The sequence below is a fragment of the Canis lupus genome, chromosome 9 (assembly GCF_003254725.2).
Source record: "Canis lupus dingo isolate Sandy chromosome 9, ASM325472v2, whole genome shotgun sequence".
In the NCBI taxonomy this organism is placed as follows: domain Eukaryota; kingdom Metazoa; phylum Chordata; class Mammalia; order Carnivora; family Canidae; genus Canis; species Canis lupus.
In genome coordinates, this window is record NC_064251.1 from 20,322,615 (window position 1) to 20,341,073 (window position 18,459).

The 18,459-nt window shown below is 50.4% G+C and overlaps 1 protein-coding gene across 4 annotated transcripts; it reads right to left on the reverse strand.

Moving 5' to 3' along the window:
• Positions 1–2,918: 2,918 nt before the first annotated feature.
• On the reverse strand, positions 2,919–18,097 carry HROB (homologous recombination factor with OB-fold). 4 transcript variants are annotated; one of them, XM_025440330.3, is made up of 10 exons: positions 17,878–18,097; positions 16,921–16,971; positions 11,974–13,116; positions 10,638–10,721; positions 8,706–8,846; positions 7,820–7,928; positions 7,550–7,635; positions 7,163–7,288; positions 5,503–5,620; positions 2,919–3,576 (listed from the first exon to the last, which is right to left on the reverse strand). In XM_025440330.3, exons 1-10 carry the CDS (start codon positions 17,878–17,880, stop codon positions 3,485–3,487), a joined length of 1,953 nt encoding a protein of 650 aa, XP_025296115.1. In that variant the 5' UTR covers positions 17,881–18,097; the 3' UTR covers positions 2,919–3,484. The 4 variants fall into 4 exon arrangements, with proteins under 4 accessions (XP_025296115.1, XP_025296112.1, XP_025296114.1 ...); XM_025440327.3 differs by lacking the exon at positions 17,878–18,097 and adding an exon at positions 17,374–17,775; XM_025440329.3 differs by lacking the exon at positions 8,706–8,846.
• Positions 18,098–18,459: the final 362 nt, after the last annotated feature.

Here is an 18,459-nt window from a genome sequence, read left to right on the forward strand (position 1 = left end):
GGTGGGAGGCCCCTCAGCCCCTGGGGGCCAGCCTAGGCCAGGGTGCCCTGGTCTCTCCACCCCCTGCCCCAGCTACGGGCTCTCCTAGCTCCTCTGGCCTCGCTTCCTCTCCTCCCTGGCTCTGCAGCCACCCCTGCTAGTAACCTCTAACTTCCTCTCCCTGGTCCCTTTACACAAACAAGGTCCAGCCAGACTCCTGGCGTTCCTTTCTCTGCCACAGTCTCTCTGCTCTGCTGCCCAAGTGGAAGGATCTGTCTAAATCGGTTCATTTCCTAGCTTGAAAACTCCGGCTGACTTCCAACATCAGCCCTCTCCAGGGAGGCCCGATCCCTAAGTTCGGCCTCGTGTCACGTGACATCCTCATCCCAACTCCTCAGCCTTCCCTGCCATCCCCTGATCCGTACTCCAGGAGGACCGCATATGTTCTTTGTAAAGGACCTATCCTGTTGTACCGTGGACGCGTCTGCGACACTGGATGTGGGCTCCAGAGCAGGACCTGAATTTATTCAGCTGGGTCTCTGCAGCCCAGCAGGGCCTGGCACACAATAGGTCTTGATGTGGTGTTTAGGAGCGCCTGGCTCGTAGCAGGCTGGCCCCTTATGTGTAGGGCATTGACTGAGGGCCTTGTTCTCTGCCAGAGCAAACACTCATCTGCCTGCCCAAGTGGGTGGCAGCAGCCTGGGCTGCTTCCGGCACTGTCCTTACTCTGCTGCTCACCCACTCTGGCCCCCGCTTCTTGGTGGTATTCCAGGGTGGGGGATCCCAGAGGGAGGAATGAGATCATGCACAGCAAGGTCCTAGAGAGCCTCAGAGAAAGGCACCTCTATAAATGCAGCTGTGATTAACCTGGTTGGAACCCACTTGGTGTTTTAATTGCCCCGCCAACGGCCTGGCTGAGCACCCACAGCTGGGTTCCCAGGGTTGGGAGCTGACAAGGCCGGGTGGGGCCAAGAGGGGCCAACGTGGGGTGGGTGTCCCTTCCCTTTGAGGCACACAGTCGTCATGTGTAGGGTGCAAGGCTGGGTTGACCTCCTCAGCCTGTCTGCAGGCTCCTTGTCTGTCATACAGGCCTGGAGGTACTCTGACTACAACCCAGTCCCCAAAGATATCATGTGTTCTGTCTCCTGTCCTTAGCTTCCTGAGGGCAGAAAAAGGAGGCTTTTACTCCAACCCACACATGAACCCACAGGGAACCTGGTTCTGGTGGTAGGAACAGGGCTAGGTTATTGGATACCACCCCACGTTCTGAGAGCTGAGTCTGTAGGGTGACAAAGCACATAAGAAACCAGGACGCTGGTCAGGACTGTGAGTAGTAGAGACTAGGGCTGAAGGCAGTTGAGTTGGGAATGGTAGTGCAGGCCAGGGGTGTGGGGTGGCTCAGGTGCAGGAAGACCATATAGTGTAGGCACTTTCTGGCTCAGGTCTGAGCTGCATGGGCAGAGTTGGGGAATTAGGAGTGAGTAGGAAAAAAGTACACAATCCGTTCAGGTAGGAAGGTTGCTAGTGAATTAGCCCCTTCTTGCTCCTGGGCTTGGAACACAAAAGCCTTCTAGAACAGGGTCCCACTGCAACCAACATCTAGTTCTTACAGTGTTTGCTCATTTCAGCTTTGAGACTGGGATCCAGGGGATCAGCTTCTCTTTGGGAAGAAAGAGATTAGCGCCTTCCCCAAGAGCAGTACCACCTTAGGGAAGGCTGGGCCTGAGGCGGGGAGACTGGTGGTCAGACTAGGGTCTTTGACCTACACCCCCTCAACCATAAGTTGGGGGATGATTCTTTTCTTCCCTTTATTCCAGAGAAGAAAACAAGGTTGGCAACTTGGTATAATTACACCCCACACATGCCCCTTGTCCAACTCTGGTCTGAAAGGTGGCACAGCAAAGCTATAATGACAAGGAGTTGCTTGGCAACACAGTAAAGTAGTACTGGATTATAACCCAACGCATAAAACCAATACCCATGAGTCCACACTCATATAAATATAGGCCTGAATAAGAAACGAGGAGGAAGGGACACCTGGGTGGCTCAGTGGTTGGGCACCTGCCTTTGACTCAGGGCATGATCCTGGAGTCCCGGGATCAAGTCCCACATCGGGCTCCCTACATGGAGCCTGCTTCTCCCTCTGTCTATATCTCTGCCTCTTTCTCTCTCTGTGTGTCTCTCATGAATAAATAGGTAAAATCTTAAAAAAAAAGGGGGGGATGGAATTCCAAATAATCTATATAGATACTCTGCTGTCAGAATATAATGGGACACAGGACATAACCTCTTGTTCCTTAAGTGTGAGCTGCGCCTAGTGAGACTTCCTTCCAAAGAGGACAGTATGAAAAGGGAGAAGAAAATTTACAGTGGAGAAACCTGACAAATGCTACTTCAGCCAGGTCGTCAAGGTCAACATCAACCATTGATGTGTGATGAGCATATGCCTTCCTCTGTAAAACATATAACCTGCTCTCATCTTTCTTTAATGAGACAAGTTCCAATGGAGGACGTCCTATAATATGTCTGACCCATATTCAAAACTGTCAGTCCTAAAACACAAGGAAAGCCTGAGGAACTGCCAGAGCCAAGAGGAGCCTAAGGAGGCATGACACCTAAATGGAACATGGGATCCTGGAACAGGAGAAGGATGACAGGAGAAAAGGTGTACATTCGAATAAAACACAAAATTCTGTAAATGATACGCTGGCTGATGAGTTGTAAGAAGTGTGCATACTAGTGAAAACTGGGTGTGGGGGGGTATATAGAGAAACTCCCTGTATTATCTTTGCAATAATCTTGTAAACCTAAAACTATCTAAAAGTTTATGACCAGAGAGAGAGGAAAATGAGCAGCTTGGCTCTGCCCTGGCCAAAGCACCATGGGCAGGATAGACAGGACAAGGAGCAGTGAGGGTGGAATGTAGAGGGGGAGGCAAGTGAAGCAGGCAGCAGCTTTATTTCAGAACAAGACTCCCCAGCCTGCCCCCCACCTCCTGCCCCCAGGAGCCTGGCACACAGGTGAGCTGGGCAGCTGTAGGCCTCGAGAACCAAAGCAGAGGGAAGTCTGAGTGTGTTCCTCCCCTGACCAGAGGGACAGGTCACCACTGATGTGGTGGGACTCCTCAGCTGTCCAGGGAATAGGGAGTGAAGGGATCAGGGTGCTCTAATGTCCAGGTGAGGCAGGAGAGGGGCGCATCTTCCTGGTTGGCAAGGGGAGAAGCAACAGTTGCATTTCTTCTGTAGGAAGGACTTGGAGGACAGTAGAGCAGAGAAATGCAGAAGGGCCATCCCAGGACTGAGTTCTAGAATGCCAAAGGAAGATCCAGAGTGACAGTAGTGCAAAATCCGAGAGACGAGGGCATTCCTAGGGAAAGCATCCAGGGTGGGGGCAACCATAAAAGTCCTCTGCTTTGTTTATTCTCCCATCATGCTGGGCTTCCTCTCTCCCTTGGACCTGATCAGACACAGCCAGAGCCTTGCCTGGGTGCTGAGAGGCTGACTGCTTAGGGTAAGTGCCCTGCCTTGGGGCAGTCCCAACTGCTGGTCCCACAGAAGAAGTCTTCAGGGAGCTCACTCAGGAGCCCATCCAGGTCATCTGCAGGGGGAGATGGAGAGGGTAGGTAGACTTAGGGATGTTAGAGTCTCCACATGAGAGACTCCCCTTTCAGGGGAGCCTGGACCCAGCCACACTCCCCCTGGGGGGCAGTGGTGACTGTGCTAACGGGCCTGAGGCTGGCCTGACTCCCATCTTTCCTCGGCGCCCCCCCAGGCAGGGACAAAATCCTGGGCCTTTCTGTCAAGAAAGACACTCCCCCTCGGCCTTGGTGATGCCTCTCTTCCTATCCAGAGGCATAGTGCTAGAGCAGATAGGCTTCAGAGGTCCTCTAGTGCAGCCCTCTCATTGGACAGAGGAAGACAAAAGGCTGGGAAAAGCTATTAGATGCATTCAGAATCACTCATTCATTAATCTGGTTTCTCACCAGAATAGTGCGAGACATCAGCCCCTTCCCTGATGGGCTTTCCTGGGCATTTGGAAGGAAGTAACTGTCCCTGACGGTAGTTCTCAGCTGGGTGCTTATGTCTGAGAACTCGGAAATAGAGCTGACCTCAGTAATCCCTGCTGGTACTATTACTGTTAACAATAGTGGCTAACACTCACTGAGCGCATGCTCTGTGCCGGGCACAGGGCCACACCTGCTGTACTCATCTCTTTCAGTCCTCACAATATTCTTTGCAGAGCATGGCTCTTCCTGTTACAATCCCCACTTTATCTGAGAGAACGGAGTTTAAAGAGGTCAAACAAACTGCCCCTGGTGAGCAGACTCCAGCTCCATCTGATGCCAGAGTCACAGCTTCCAGCTAGAAAACTCCTGTGTGATGGATGGACTCAGGCAGCCCACAGAGCCAGTCAGACTAGAAACTACACCTGCAGAGGCTGGCTTCTGTCTGGCAGAGAGCACTCGATTTATGTTGCTGCTGGAAGAAGTCTGTTTGGTGGCATTCAAAATTTAATTAAAGGGACACCTAGATGGCTCAGTGGTTGAGCGTCTGCCTTTGGCCCAGAGCGTGATCCCTGGATCCAGGATCGAGTCCCACATCAGGCTCCTTGCAGGGAGCCTGCTTCTCCCTCAGCCTATGTCTCTGCCTCTCTCTTTGTGTCTTTCATAAATAAATTAAAAAATCATAATAAATTTAAAAATGGGCTGGTCTAATGTGAATTTGGTTAATGTGACACACTCATAATCCCATGAACTTTGGGGCCAGACAAGATTGAATTTATGGAATCAAAAGGTAATCAGACTTGGGCTATGCTAGCTTCACTTGGGTGATGCTGCCTCCTGAGGAACCAGCTAGCCATACCCTAACATGTCTGTATTTGGGCTTCTCAGGTCTGTATCCTAATCCCACCCTAACTACATGGATGTTCGACTCCTTAGCACTGCCTGGAGGGTCTCTGAGCTTAGTCAGGATGGGGAAATCCTCTGCCTCTGTGGTCTGGCCATCAGTCCTCAGAAGACTCAAGGTTGTGGTACAAGGATGGCATCAGTCCATCTTCTCCTTGTGATTAACAGCACGTGGCCTAGAAATGGGGGGAGCCCTGTGGGTCACACTGTATTGGCTTTATGTGGCCCCTATCATACTGTTAATTGGTTCATGGCCCACAGCCCTGCCAAAAAAGACACCACATCTGATTTAAGATTCTGTAAGACCGGGCAGCCCAGGTGGCTCAGCGGTTTACCACCGCCTTCAGCCCAGGGCGAGATCCTGGAGACCCGGGATCGAGTCCCACATCAGGCTCCCTGCATGGAGCCTGCTTCTCCCTCTGCCTGTGTCTCTGCCTCTCTCTCTCTCTCTGTCTCTCATGAATAAATAAATAAAATCTTAAAAAAAAAAAAGATTCTGTAAGACCTAAAGATTCACAGAAGGAGGGAGCAGATGCAGCCACATTCCCTTGGCTGCACTGTCCAAAAGGAAATGGAAGGAGAACCTCCTCTGCTCCTGGGTGGGCTGACTGTCTTACCCGCTTCTGGGAATTCTTCCTCAGGGGATGCCCCTGCCTCTGTGTTCTGTGCTGTTCTGAAGCCTTTTCCAGACTTTGCAGTCTCATGATGGAGGTTGCCAGAGATGCTTCCTGGGTCCTGGGAACAGAGAGCCTGGTTACTAATGCCTGTGGCCCCGGACATCCCTCTGGATAGTTCCATGTCCACCCAGACAACCTCAAAGGAATAGGTGGGTGTTCAGGAAAGACACAGCAGAGGAGTGTGGCAGAGGTCAGTCACCGAGAGGAAGGAGCTGAAATACCAAACATCTAAAATAGCAGATAATTTGGGGCGATTTTCTTTCCTAATTCTGTTGGTATCTGGTGTTTTAGTAAATCTATATATCAGCTGGAGCAGAGAATGAAAGACACCACTCAGAAATATGTCGAAGACTTAGCCTAGGATTAAAAGTGAGCTTTTAGGGGCACCCGGGTAGCTCAGTTGGTCTAGTGTCCAACTCTTGATTTCGGCTCAGGTCATGATCTCAGGGGTTGTGAGATCAAGCCCTGTGCTGGGCTCATGCACTGGGTATGGAGCCTGCTTAAGATTTTCTCTCTCCCTCTGTCCTTCCCCACCCCACCCTTAAAAAAAGAGAGAGAGAAAGAGCGAGAGAGAGAGCATGCTTTTAACAGTCCCCACACTTGCTAACATACAGAAAGGTAATGGAAATTAAACTGTTAACCATGGTTAGCCCTAGGGGATGGGAATGGAGAAGAGTGAGTTTCATGTTTTGCTTTATTCCATACCATTTTGATTTTTGTCAATGAGTATGGATATCTTGAAATTTAAAAGAGAAAGATGATTTTTTGGAAGTGGGTGATTTTGAGAAAATGTGGAAGGTTAAGGGAAAGGTGAGGGAAACGAAAGTAGCATGTCACACCTAAAGGTGTAACTTGAGTAGAAGTCATCAAGTCTAACCCATTCGCTTTATAGATGAAGCAACAGTGGGGGTGGGGACAGGACTTGCCCAAGGTCACGTTACAAATTACCAGCAGAGCAGGGACATGACCCAGGTCTCCTGACCCCCAGGCCAGGCCATGACAACAACTCAGGATCCCAGGAAGGGTAGAGGTGGCCACAGTGGGTGGGGCTGGGGGAGGAGAGACACTGTGTGCCAAGTTAAAGCCTGGCTCTGCCCTCTTTACCCTGGAACCTGGAGTGGAGCTGCCTGGAACCTGTCTCCCTGAGTTCCCAAAGGGGAGTGTCCCCACTTGAGTTCTGCGTGGGTGCCCCCTCACTTAGGGGAGGTGGAGGCCAGGAGGGAAGACACAGAGCAGGGGCTGGCTCACATGACAAGCCATATGCACTGCCACCTGTAGTGGATCTGACCCTTAGTCACCTGCTGAGGGCCACACCGCCTGGGGCACCCACAACTTGGTTAGTTCTCAAGTGACTCCTATCCTCTCCGATGCTTAAGCCTGCCATCAGATCACCAAGAAGCCAGATGCTCTAGGTCCTATTACTGTACCGTCTGGCAGGCGGCTGGACCAGGAACAGGAGGAGATGGCCCTGTCCCCAAAGGCATCTCTTCAACTCAGGGCCACTGCCCCCTTCACACCTCTGCTCCCCAGGGTATAGGAGGAGAAGATACCAGAAGATCCATCCTATCAGCCAGCCCCCACTCCAACCCGCTCCTCTTACCTCGGGGAAGGGCTGCAATGGCTTGAGAAAGTTCCCATCCCCAGAATCTGGGCTGTAAACATGGGCTAGGTTGTTGGGCGTCACATTGAGGTAGTGATTTCGGAGCGAAGGAGAAAACACTCCCACCTGGAGTGGAGGAAGGGGAAGGTGAGTGCCTTCACAGAGCACTAGAAGCTGTCTGATGCTGCCTGGTTCCTGTTGGCCTCTCCCCTGCTGGCCTCTGCACCAGGGTCACACAAACCACTTCTGCCCAGCCCTGGTGCCACAGTAGCCCCGCCTACCACACCATCTTCCCCTCATCCCCATCTACCTTGAAGAATAGGAGCCAGACAGACAACTAGGGGGGCCCTCTCCAGGGCGGGCAGGCCAGAGAGAAGCTCCCCATACCTGCTTTAGCAGAAGCACCGAACCAGGCTTCAGCTCACTCTGACGTGTCTCGAGCAGCAACCTGTGCACCGTGCCCTGCATCTCTCCTGCAAATACCACATGGCCCGTCAGTCTGGGGCAAGGGCAGCAAAGTGGTTTGGGCCCTGACTGGGAAGTGGGCTGCTCACTGCCTCAATTTTCCCATCTCTGGATGGAGAGGATGACTCCTCCTCATCTCAACTCAATGAAGGCCACTCATCAAATGCTCCCAGGGGTCCTTGAACTCCTCACCTGTGGGGTCCTTGAACACCACACTGGCATCCACTGTACTCCGACTCAGGGACTTGATCATCACTGCCATGCTGGGGACCTTGTTCCTGGGAAGCTGCTTCAGGGCTGCCTGGTGACAAGAAAAGGCATCTGATGAACAAGCCACATCCCACCTGTGAGATTCCCAAGTGTGTTGGGACAACCCAAGGGCTGGGGGGAAGGCAGGATGCAGATGTGGTGATGATCTTCCTTTTGTGGAGGGCAAAAAGGCAGTAAAAAGGACTCATTCTGTCTCTCTCTAGTGGACTCCAGGTTGGCAGGTCCCATTTATCCCCCTTGCTTCCTTTCTCCAGCATATGTGTATTTTTTTTAATTAAAGATTTTATTTATTTATTCATGAGAGACACAGAGAGAGGCAGAGACACAGGCAGAGGGAGAAGCAGGCTCCACAGAGTCAGCCCGATGTGGAACTCGATCCTGGAACTCTAGGATTACGCCCTGAGCCAAAGACAGACGCTCAACTGCTGGGCTACCCAGGCATCCCCAGCATATATGTATTTATACAGAGCTCCATCACTGCAGGCCATGGGCATGTGTCCGCACATGACTCTTGACCTCTAGGAAGCTCGTAGGGTAACTGTGGGTATCACACCTCATCTGGGGCCTGGATATCCAGAGACATACCCATAACCCACTTCTTCCAACTGTACCCAACACTGTGGATAGTAGTGAAATGCTAGGTGAGTGGTGGATACAACCAAAAGGACTCCATGCTGCTGCTCAGAGTTAGGCCTGGGGTAAGAGGGAGCAAACGGATAACCCCTTCCCTAAGGTGGAGTAGGATAGCAGCTTGATAAGAGGGATAAAAACAGTCTTTCTTCCGCATCTGAGCACCCAGGATCCTTACCTTCCTCAACACCATGACGATGCTATAGGCACAGAGGAAGCAGGTAGGGTCTCTCTCATCCAAGCCCAGAGCAGATTTCATGGCCAGCCAGGGCCCTCGCCCAAAATCCTCCTCCACTGATGGCTGGGAAGTAGTAACAATCTGGCACCACAGAGCAGATGGGGAGCCTGCATTAATGGATCCACTCTGCTACAGACCTTGACTGAGACAGGATGGAGGGCTGGCAGGGGAGAGCAAATTCCCCGTAGCATGGTGGCCACAGTCCCTCCTCTCCTACATCACAAAATGGTATGAGATCTTGTTGCATAGCCCATCTTTCACTTAGCAGCAATAGCAAAGGTGTATTTTATTTATTTTATTGTTTTATTTTATTTTATTTTATTTTATTTTATTTTATTTTATTTTTTATTTTAGTTGCGTTGAAGAAAAGGCTATCCATGCTGGTCTCTTTATGTAATAGACTCAAGAAGTCTTAGGGCCAGAGAGCCCCCACATACAATGACAAGCTTTCGGAGTGCCTTAGCCATTCTGAGACCAGTCATATTTTATTTGGGATGCCTCTGGCTTAACTATTAACCTTTCTTTTTTTTTTTTAAGATTTAATTTATTTATTCATGAGAGACACAGAGAGAGAGCAGCAGAGACGTAGGCAGAAGAAGCAGGCTCCATGCAGGGAACCCGATGTGGGACTTGATCCTGGGACTACAGGATCACGCCCTGAGCCAAAGGAAGACACTCAACCGCTGAGCCACCCAGGCATCCCAACTATTAACCTTTTTATATTAAAAAATGCTTTGGGGCACCTTGGTGACTCAGTTGGTTAAGCGTCTGCCTTTGGCACAGGTCATGATCTCAGGGTCCTGGGATCAAGCCCATCCATATTGGGCATTCTGCTCAGTGGGGAGTCTGCTTCTACCCCTCCCTCTCCACCGTGCTCATGCTATCTGAAAGAAATAAATTTTTTAAAAAATATTTTATTTATTTGAGAGAGTGGGAGTGAGAGAGTGGCAGAGGGACAGGGAGAGGGAGAAGAAGGCTCCCCACTGAGCAGGGAGCCTGATGTAGGACTGGATCCCAGAACCCTGAGATCACGACCTGAGCTGAAGGCAGATGCTTAACCAATGAGCCACCCATGTGCTCCAATAAATAAAATCTTAAAAAAAAAAAAATGCTTTGGGGCACCTGGGTGGCTTAGTTGGTTGAACATTAGACTCTTGGTTTCAGCTCAGGTCATGATCTCAGGGTCCTGAGATCGAGCCTATGTCAGGCTTCCCACTGAGTACAGTCTACTTGTCTTTCTCCCTCTGCTCCTTCCCCTGCTCATGCTCTCTCTCTCTCTCTTTCTCTCATAACTAAATAAATAATCTTTAAAAAAATGCTTTGTGTCCAAATGAGTATTTGTTGGTTTGGATCTGAAGCAGATTGGTGGGTCTGTAGAACTGTAGTCAAGAGTTTAAAAACTGCTAGAGAGAATTAAAAGCAAAAGTGGGTCTGAGGGCAGAGCAGGTCAACGAGAATCCCAGTGAGTAGGGAAGATGGGTCTCACCCACCAAAAAGGCCTCCCACTGGAGGCCAGGTGAAGGCAGATCCTTCCCAGCTCAATTTCCAGAAACCCAAGAGGAGGGATTCCCGAGATACAATTTCCGAATACTTATTACACTCCCCTCTCCTGAAGGAAGATGGGAGTTAGCTGGGCCTTTCTTAGATGAGAACGAAGACTGGAAACATGGCATGGATCTACATCAGGACAGGCTTCACCTTATGCCAGTAAAATTGCCACCTCCCCAAACTGCCTTCCCCACATGCCTTTGATGCATGACCTTGGTAACAGGCCCAGCAGCACAGTCTGCTTCTCAACTCCTCAACATGCAGGGAATGTCCCTCACTCTTAAATGATGCCCAGGAAGTCAGCATTTGCATAGAAATGGTTACCTCTGTCCGGAATTTAGCCAGAGCACCGTGAGTTGGAGTCTGGGGTGTAGAAACCATGATCTCCTCCAGATTCTTCCCACTGTGCTACAAGGGGAGAGAGAAGAGGGGAGGGCAGGAGCAAGCACAGCAGCTGTTACTTACAAGTACAGCTTCTTGTTTGGGTTACATAATGAGTTCAGGAAACTATCGGGGACAATTAACACATATCACATCTCTCCTAACGAAGTCTCAGGAGCCTTGTTGGCAGCTCAAAAAAGATGCTTTGGGGATTGTTTTGGGAATGTGAGGAAGCTGAAGCTGGCCCAGGAGCAAAACACAGGGCTTCCTGAAGGAGGCAATGACCCGGATAGAGAGGCCGGGCACAGGCACGGGTCAGCTTTCCCCAGGTCCCTTCTCAGGGACCTAGCCCTTCCCTACAGAGACCCAGCCCAGGAGGAATGCAGACGGCGTCGCTGGATTTCCTGGGAAGTGCTAGCAAAGAGCAAGTAACAGGCAGAAATTTTATCTGAACCACCCCTAGAATGCGAGAAAAGGGGTGCACCAATCACAAGGAGACCAGACCCTCGGGGTCCTGCTATCTGTGATCTGATCCGAGACAGTTTCATGGATACTGTCCCTCTACCATTGCTGAAATCTGAACCGTCAATGCAGCACAGCTTCTGCACACTCACCCCACACGCTGGCCACAGCGAACTATTCCATATACCTCGGACAGCATCCTGCCCTTGCACCTCTGCCTTCGCATGTGCTCTTTCCTGTCTTCCCACTGCTGAAAGGTCTCCCTGAGCACAGCCTTCCCATACACACCTGTTAACCTCCTGCCTGTACCTTCAAAGCTTACAGAGCAAGCCCAAGGAACCCAGTGTCTCCGCAGCATCCAGGGACACTCTGCATTTTACGTATAATCGTTCCTTTGCATCTATTTCCACTGTGCTGTGGACAGCTTGGGACAGGAGCTATTTCTATTTTAACCTCTGCATTCTGGGTTCCAAGCAAATTGCCCAACGCATACAAGCCCTTACCAAACCTTATGTGAGTGAATCTTCCTGTCCCAGGGCTAGCAAAACAGTAGGTGCTCAACAAAAGGAAGTCATGAAGTTCTTAAGAGCTTGAAGCGCCCCTCTCACCTGTGGTGTTTCAAGCATTCAGTTCTTCCCACTTCTTTTGACTTCTTCCGTAGCTTTGAAAACCCTCTCTGCACTTCCTTCCCTCCCACCCCCTAGGAGTGAAGATATTCTGGGACTGGATGGCACTGGAACTTTGCTTCTCCCCCTTGCCCCCCACCCCTAATGTCCTGGACAGCTATGGCTTCTGCTGAAGAGATTCTGCCCCTCACCTGGTGAGGCAGGATACCTGCCGGGCCGGGGAAGCGGCGTGTTTTGGTGTGGGCAGGTGGCTGGAGTGTCCGGTTGGCGGCAGTGACCAGCTGCACCAGGTGGTTGGTGACTATGGGAGACTGCAGGACTGCCTGGGGAGGCAGGGAGGAATGGGGGCTCCGTGGGGTGCTGACAGGACACCTGACAGAAGATGCTGGAGCTCGGGGTTGTAAGGTGCTCTGAGGAAATGATCTAGAGATAGTCCTTGAGGGAATAGAACAGATGGAGTTGGGAGTCCGTGGTCCGGGAAAATGAGATTTGCCACATAAGTGGGCATTTGGAGCCTGGAATGAGTGACCAGGGAAATGGTTTTGAAGGCTGCTCTGAATAGGCCCGCTAGCAGATTGGGGAGGCTGTGGTGCTTGAAGAGGGAGGTCCTTCTGACAGGCTTCCCACGGGGGCTGCTGAGCAGGATCTCCTGGGGCCTTTGGGGCGGGAAGGTTGCTTGTGGCACCAGATCTCAAGTGGAGCTGTGGAGTCCTACAGTGAACAACAGTTTCTGGAAGCTCATTGTGGGCTGACATGACACCAGTCATGTGGGTGGCAGGCATGGGCTTCTTTGGGCAAGACCTGCTTGGATCAGCTACCCGGGCCTTTTTAGCCACTGCTGAGTCCTCCTGGCACCAAGTGGGCAAGATTCCTGTGGGCTCACTGTGGACTCCAAGCTCCAGGTCCATGCTTGCCAGGACCTCATCAAAGTCATCTTGTTCAGGCCCCTCAAAGCCACCAGTCACCTGCTGTTGACTCTCAAATGTGAGCAGGGGGTGAGAGGCTGAGGTCTGGGGTCTGGTTGGCTCTTTGAGCCCTTCTGTCAGGGTCACTCGTCTCTGATGGCTAGAAGTCAAGACAGGTCTTAGGGGGGTTGTTCCTATGGAAGGTGGACTCCGGATGGCCCTGGGCACGCTGGAGGTAGGAAGATGGAGTCCCAGGGCTGACAGACCTAAAGCCTCTGAAGGAGCAGTGGGGCATGATGGCAACTGCCCAGAAGACTGTGCCTGTGCAGTGTCCTGTAGCCTGGAAGAGACAGGTCTCAGGCACCCAGCATTCATAGGCCGTGAGCCAGCAAATTGGTTCTCTGCATCCTCCACGGCAGACAAGAAGTCCTACAAAGAAGCAGAGGTGGTGAGTCTTGGCATCTGGAAATCAAGAAATACTCTGCTTTTACAGTTTTAGGCAGGTGTACACGTAAGCGTAGTATGTGTAAGCAAGAAACCAAGGAGTGGAAGGCAATGGTGGAGTCTCTCATCACCTTTGAACTTGTCCATGCATCCGCTTCCAGAATTTTTTTTTTTTTGTAGATTGTATTGATTTTTTTAAGATTTTGTTTTGTTTTGTTTTGTTTAAAGTAATCTCTAGGGCAGCCCTGGTGGCTCAGCCAATTAGTGCTGCCTTTGGCCCAGGGTGTGGTCCTGGGGACCCAGGATCGAGTCCCACATTGGGCTCCCTGCATGGAGATTGCTTATCCCTCTGCCTATGTCTGTGCCTCTCTGTGTGTGTGTGTCTCTCATGAATAAATAAATAAAATCTTTAAAAAATAATAATAATAAAGTAATCTCTACATGCAACATGGGACTTGAACTCACGACCTCAGGATTAGGAGGCACATGCTCCACCACTGAGCCAGCCAGGTGCCCCAGAATATTTCTGGTAGAAGTCTGAGGGTGGTGGGCATCTGGCTGGCTCAGTCAGTGGAGCACACAACTCTTGATCTTGGGGTCGTGAGTTCAAGTCCCATATTGTGTGGAGAGATTACTTAAAATCTTTAGCACTGTATGTAACTAACTGGGCGCCTGGGTGGCTCAGTGGCATCTGACTCTTAATTTAGGCTCAGGTCATGGTCTCAGATTTAAGATCAAGCCCCACGACACGCTCTGTAATTAGAGGGGAGTCTGCTTGAGATTCTTTCTCCTTTTCTCTCAGCCCCTCCCCCTCCTAAAAAATAAACCAATTAGGGACAGCTGGATGGCTCAGCGGTTGGGCGTCAGTCTTTGGCTCAGGGTGTGATCCTGGGATTCCGAGATCAAGTCCCACATCAGGCTCTCTGCATGGAGCCTGCTTCTCCCTCGGCCTGTGTCTCTGCCTCTCTCTGTGTGTCTCTCATAAATGAATAAATAAATTCTTTAAAAAAAATAAACAAATTAATTACTTGAAAAAAAAGTCTTAAAAAAAAAGAAACATTTCAAAGGCTAAGTCTTTAGGTAGATTCTCTCAGGGGGTGAAGGAGCAGTGGGTCAGGGGAGTGGCAGAAGCAAACATACCAGGGCACTAAGGAATCAAAACACCCAAGGTCACACACCCATCTCAAGGAAATAAGTTTTTTGGTGTCCAGCCTGTGCAATAGGAGTCTATCCAGATGGTCATGTTGCCCGTCCTCAACCCCTTCCTCCCCCTTCCAACACACACACACACACACACACACACACACACAGAGCCTTCAGTAAGCCAGAGAGGCCTTAGATCCAGCAAAATAGGCAGAAGTTAAATATAGCTTTTCAGGTAAGTTAAATTAAGTATGGATTCCAGTTGGGAAACAAGGTGAGATTGACACCTCCAAGAGCAACAGACCTGTTCTGAGGGTGTTTTTGAGTCAGAACTGCTGATTTAACTGACAGGAAGGTCCCCTCCACCCCCATCCCCTGCTGCTGCATTGGATTCTCTGGGCCAGAGAAAGATTTTTTTCCTGCTTTATGTATAATCAAGAGAGTAGCACACTTCAGCAGGACTACCATGGAGTTTAGCCATAATAACAATATCAGAATTACAGCAGTAATAAAATCCTGACGATCCTGGAGGCTGATGGATCCCTTTTCTCCGAAAGAGCTCACTCTTAGACATGACGTCACCTGCCTTGGGAAGGGGGAAAGGGACTGAACAGAAACCTGAGGTGTCAGAGTCCTTCACTCTTTTTTTTTTTTTTTTTTTTTTTAAGTAATCTCTATGCTTAACATAGGGCTCAAACTCAAGACCCCAAGATCAAGAATCACAAGCTCCACTGACTGAGCCAGCCAGGTGCCCCAGGAACCTTTATTCTTAATCCCATTGCGGGCCCAGGAGTTCTCCCATCACTTGGTAAGACCCAAGTGGGGGCACTTAGCAGTCACTTTTTCAGCCTGTAATCACACATCTCCAAAGCTGAAAGACAAAGACAAGGACACATCTTCTCAACAAAGCTGGCAATTTTAAATTTTTTGTAGAAACAAAATTCAAGTCCCCAAGTGATAATAAAAACTAACAATTTGAAATTGCCTTGGGTGCCAGGGACTTTGTAAACATTTTACTATAATTCTCTCAATGAATTTTCATGGTGGCCCTAAAACGTATTATTATTCCTTTTATTATTCCTTTTTACAGATGTAGAAATGGAGATTCCGAAGTTAAGTAACTTCACAGAACCAGGACTAGAACCCATATGTGCCCTTGTCACTATGTCTTAGGGCCTCAATGAATGAGACAACCCATAGACCAGTTTTTAAGAGGTCTGAGGAAGGTCTGTTTTCCCTTTCAAATCTTAGGTACCAAATGCCTCAAAGGAAGGGAACGTGGGGCTTGGGCTGCCAGAAGGGTCCCTGGTGCATCACTATACTAGGTACAAATTGGGCATCTCGATAAATTCTTTTTTTTTTTTTTTTAAGGATTTTTATTTATTTATTCATGAGAGACACAGAGAGAGGCAGAGACACAGGCAGAGGGAGAAGCAGGCTTCCTGCCAGGACCCCAATGTGAGACTTGATTCCGGGACTCCAGGATCACAGGAGTCCCCATCTCGACAAATTCTAAACATGATTTTTAAAGCACAACACTGGGAGACAAAAAGTAAGTTGGAACGGCTTGTCATTGATAAAATAAAGCAATTCTATTCTATAAATGTAGTTTATTGTGTATGTATGCTAGATGAATAAGGAGGCCAAGACCTCACCCTGGTTGTTGGTGCTATACTCTTCAGCACGTTAATTTACCTTTTTTGGGTTTTACTCACTTAAATCCTACCTATTTCTTTTCTTTCTTTTTTTTTTTTATGATAGTCACAGAGAGAGAGAGAGAGAGAGGCAGAGACACAGGCAGAGGGAGAAGCAGGCTCCATGCACCGGGAGCCCGACGTGGGATTCGATCCTGGGTCTCCAGGATCGTGCCCTGGGCCAAAGGCAGGCGCTAAACCACTGCACCACCCAGGGATCCCAAATCATACCTATTTCTGAAACGGATTCCAGGTAGCAATTTGGGGCCTCCAGATGAAACTACATCCATTGGATTTGAGCGGGTAGAGAGCTGTGGGGATTGCCAGCTAGTTTAGTGATCCCTGACTATACCCCAAGATTAGAAATAGCCCTCCTGGGCGCATCCCCAGAAATTCCGATTTAATTGGTGTGGGGGAGGGCCTCAGCAGGGGTGATTTTAATATGCCAGCTTCCAATCTGGTCTAATCCCTCATCTTCTGAGAGGGAAGGGAAGAGCATTTGAGGCAAAAGAACATCCTTTCTATTATAGAAGAGAAAACAGAAGGCCAGAGAATGAAGTAATTTGCCCTGGCTCACATAGCCACTTGGTGACCCCAGGCCTCCTGTCATCCACTAACCGTGTTGTCTGGCTCTCCATAAACTTTCTTCCCACCTCAAGTATGCCATCATAAAGGTGAACTGAATCATCCACATGACACAGCTTCCAGGCAAGGGCCCTTGTAATTTAAAGGTATGCCAATTAGGCAGCTCACATCTCTGTTTCTTTTTCTGTCTCTAAAACAGTTAAGAAGGTTGTTTACATGTCTCATTTTCTCTCAGCTCCTCACAGACAAAAAAGCTATACATGTCAAGTAAAAGGAGGCTGGGGCACATTGCTTCAAAATGTTCTGGGTCTGGGTGTTTTCCACTCAAGATCTCCTCTGCTATCTCTGATCACCAACACTTCCTTACCTCATCTTCAAACTCCTCTTCCACAGTAAACAGCTTCTGCAAACTGCATGCCTGAAAGGAAAACAAAGCAATTGAGGCTGGATGAGAAATACTGTTTGCAAGTACATTCTGTCCTCACTCTGCTTCTTTCCAATTCTAACAAGACCATCAGGTGTACTGTTGTTTTTTGGGAGTGCTGAGGGAAGAATAAGGGATGAGGAGGGAAGAGATGGGATTTACTTAATGATTTAGGTGATTTAGAATCCTTTCTAGTAAAAATAATCCACTCAGGTTCATCTGTATTGGCCTTGGAAGAGGGAGGAGGAGGCAAGGGGAAGACTCCCAAAAGGAGCATGGGTCATTCTTTAGACCCAGCCCCATGCACAGGGGCCTAAGGATTCTGCAACATCCCAAAGATTTGGCTTGGAGAACCCATGTCAACCATAAGACAGACTACTATAAATCGAAGCATGCCTAGTACAGTGGCCTTGTTTCTGAGAAAAGTGGTTTCCTTAGCGAATCCAATGTGCCAAAGCCAGCGTCCCAAGAGGGTAGGATCCCCCAGGCCACAGGTCCTTCTTGCTGGGGCCAGCTCTTAGACCTGTGTCACGCCCAGAGCAGCAGGCCGTGCCTAACCCTAGAAGCCGGGACAGCAAGAGCTACCGTCTGACAAACCCATCCCCGGTGTCCAAAGGTCAGAGGGTACGGGCCAGGCGGAGGGGGTGGAGCTCCGGAGGCGCGACGTTTGAGCCACCGGGAGGGATGACCAGCTCTCCAAGAACAGACGGAAGGCAGCACGAGGGAAACAGGCCCCGAGGGAGGTGTGTGGGGCGGACCCTCCCAAGCCCTGACTAGAGTCCAGGTGTCCCGAAGCCACCAAACTAGGATCCGAACCCTAACCCGGGCACGCAGCTCGCACGAGTGAGGGGGGGGCTGCAAGCTGGAAGGCAGTTCCGCTGCCCCGGGGCGCGGCATTACCATGGCGACGGCGGACGGGCTCCGGCCCGTGCGGGGCGGAAGGGGGGACGCCGGGGCCTCGGCTTGTCCCAGGCGGGAGAGTCGGACTCCGGGCTGCGGGGTGTCTTGGTGCGACGCAGGCGGGGGAAGAGAGAGGGTCGCCGGGAAGCCGGGGGCCGGGGCCCGAGGCCGCTTTCGAAGTGGCCGCCACTCCAGCGTCTCCGCCCTCTTAAAGGGGCGGGCCTATTTCTATCCCGCCGACCCAAAGGCCCTTCCTCCGTCGGTCTTCCGCCTCGGCCTTAAAGGGAAACGAGTGGGCTCTCGGGCGCCCCCCAGCGGCTCCTCGGGCCCGGTCGGCTGGTTCAACAGGAGTTCTGGGAGAGCCGATTGGAAATCTTGGGTCCCCAGGCCCGCCCACCCTCCTCTCTTGAGCTAAGCACGCTAGGGACTGGGTCCTAGAGCAGAACTCTCATTCACACTACAACCCGCCCCAACCATCCATCTATCCATATTTGCAAGATATATATTAAGCAACGGTGTTCTAGGTCTTGCTCCTTTTATCCTTCATATTTAAACTTAGATCCCAGATCTTCCTTCTCACCA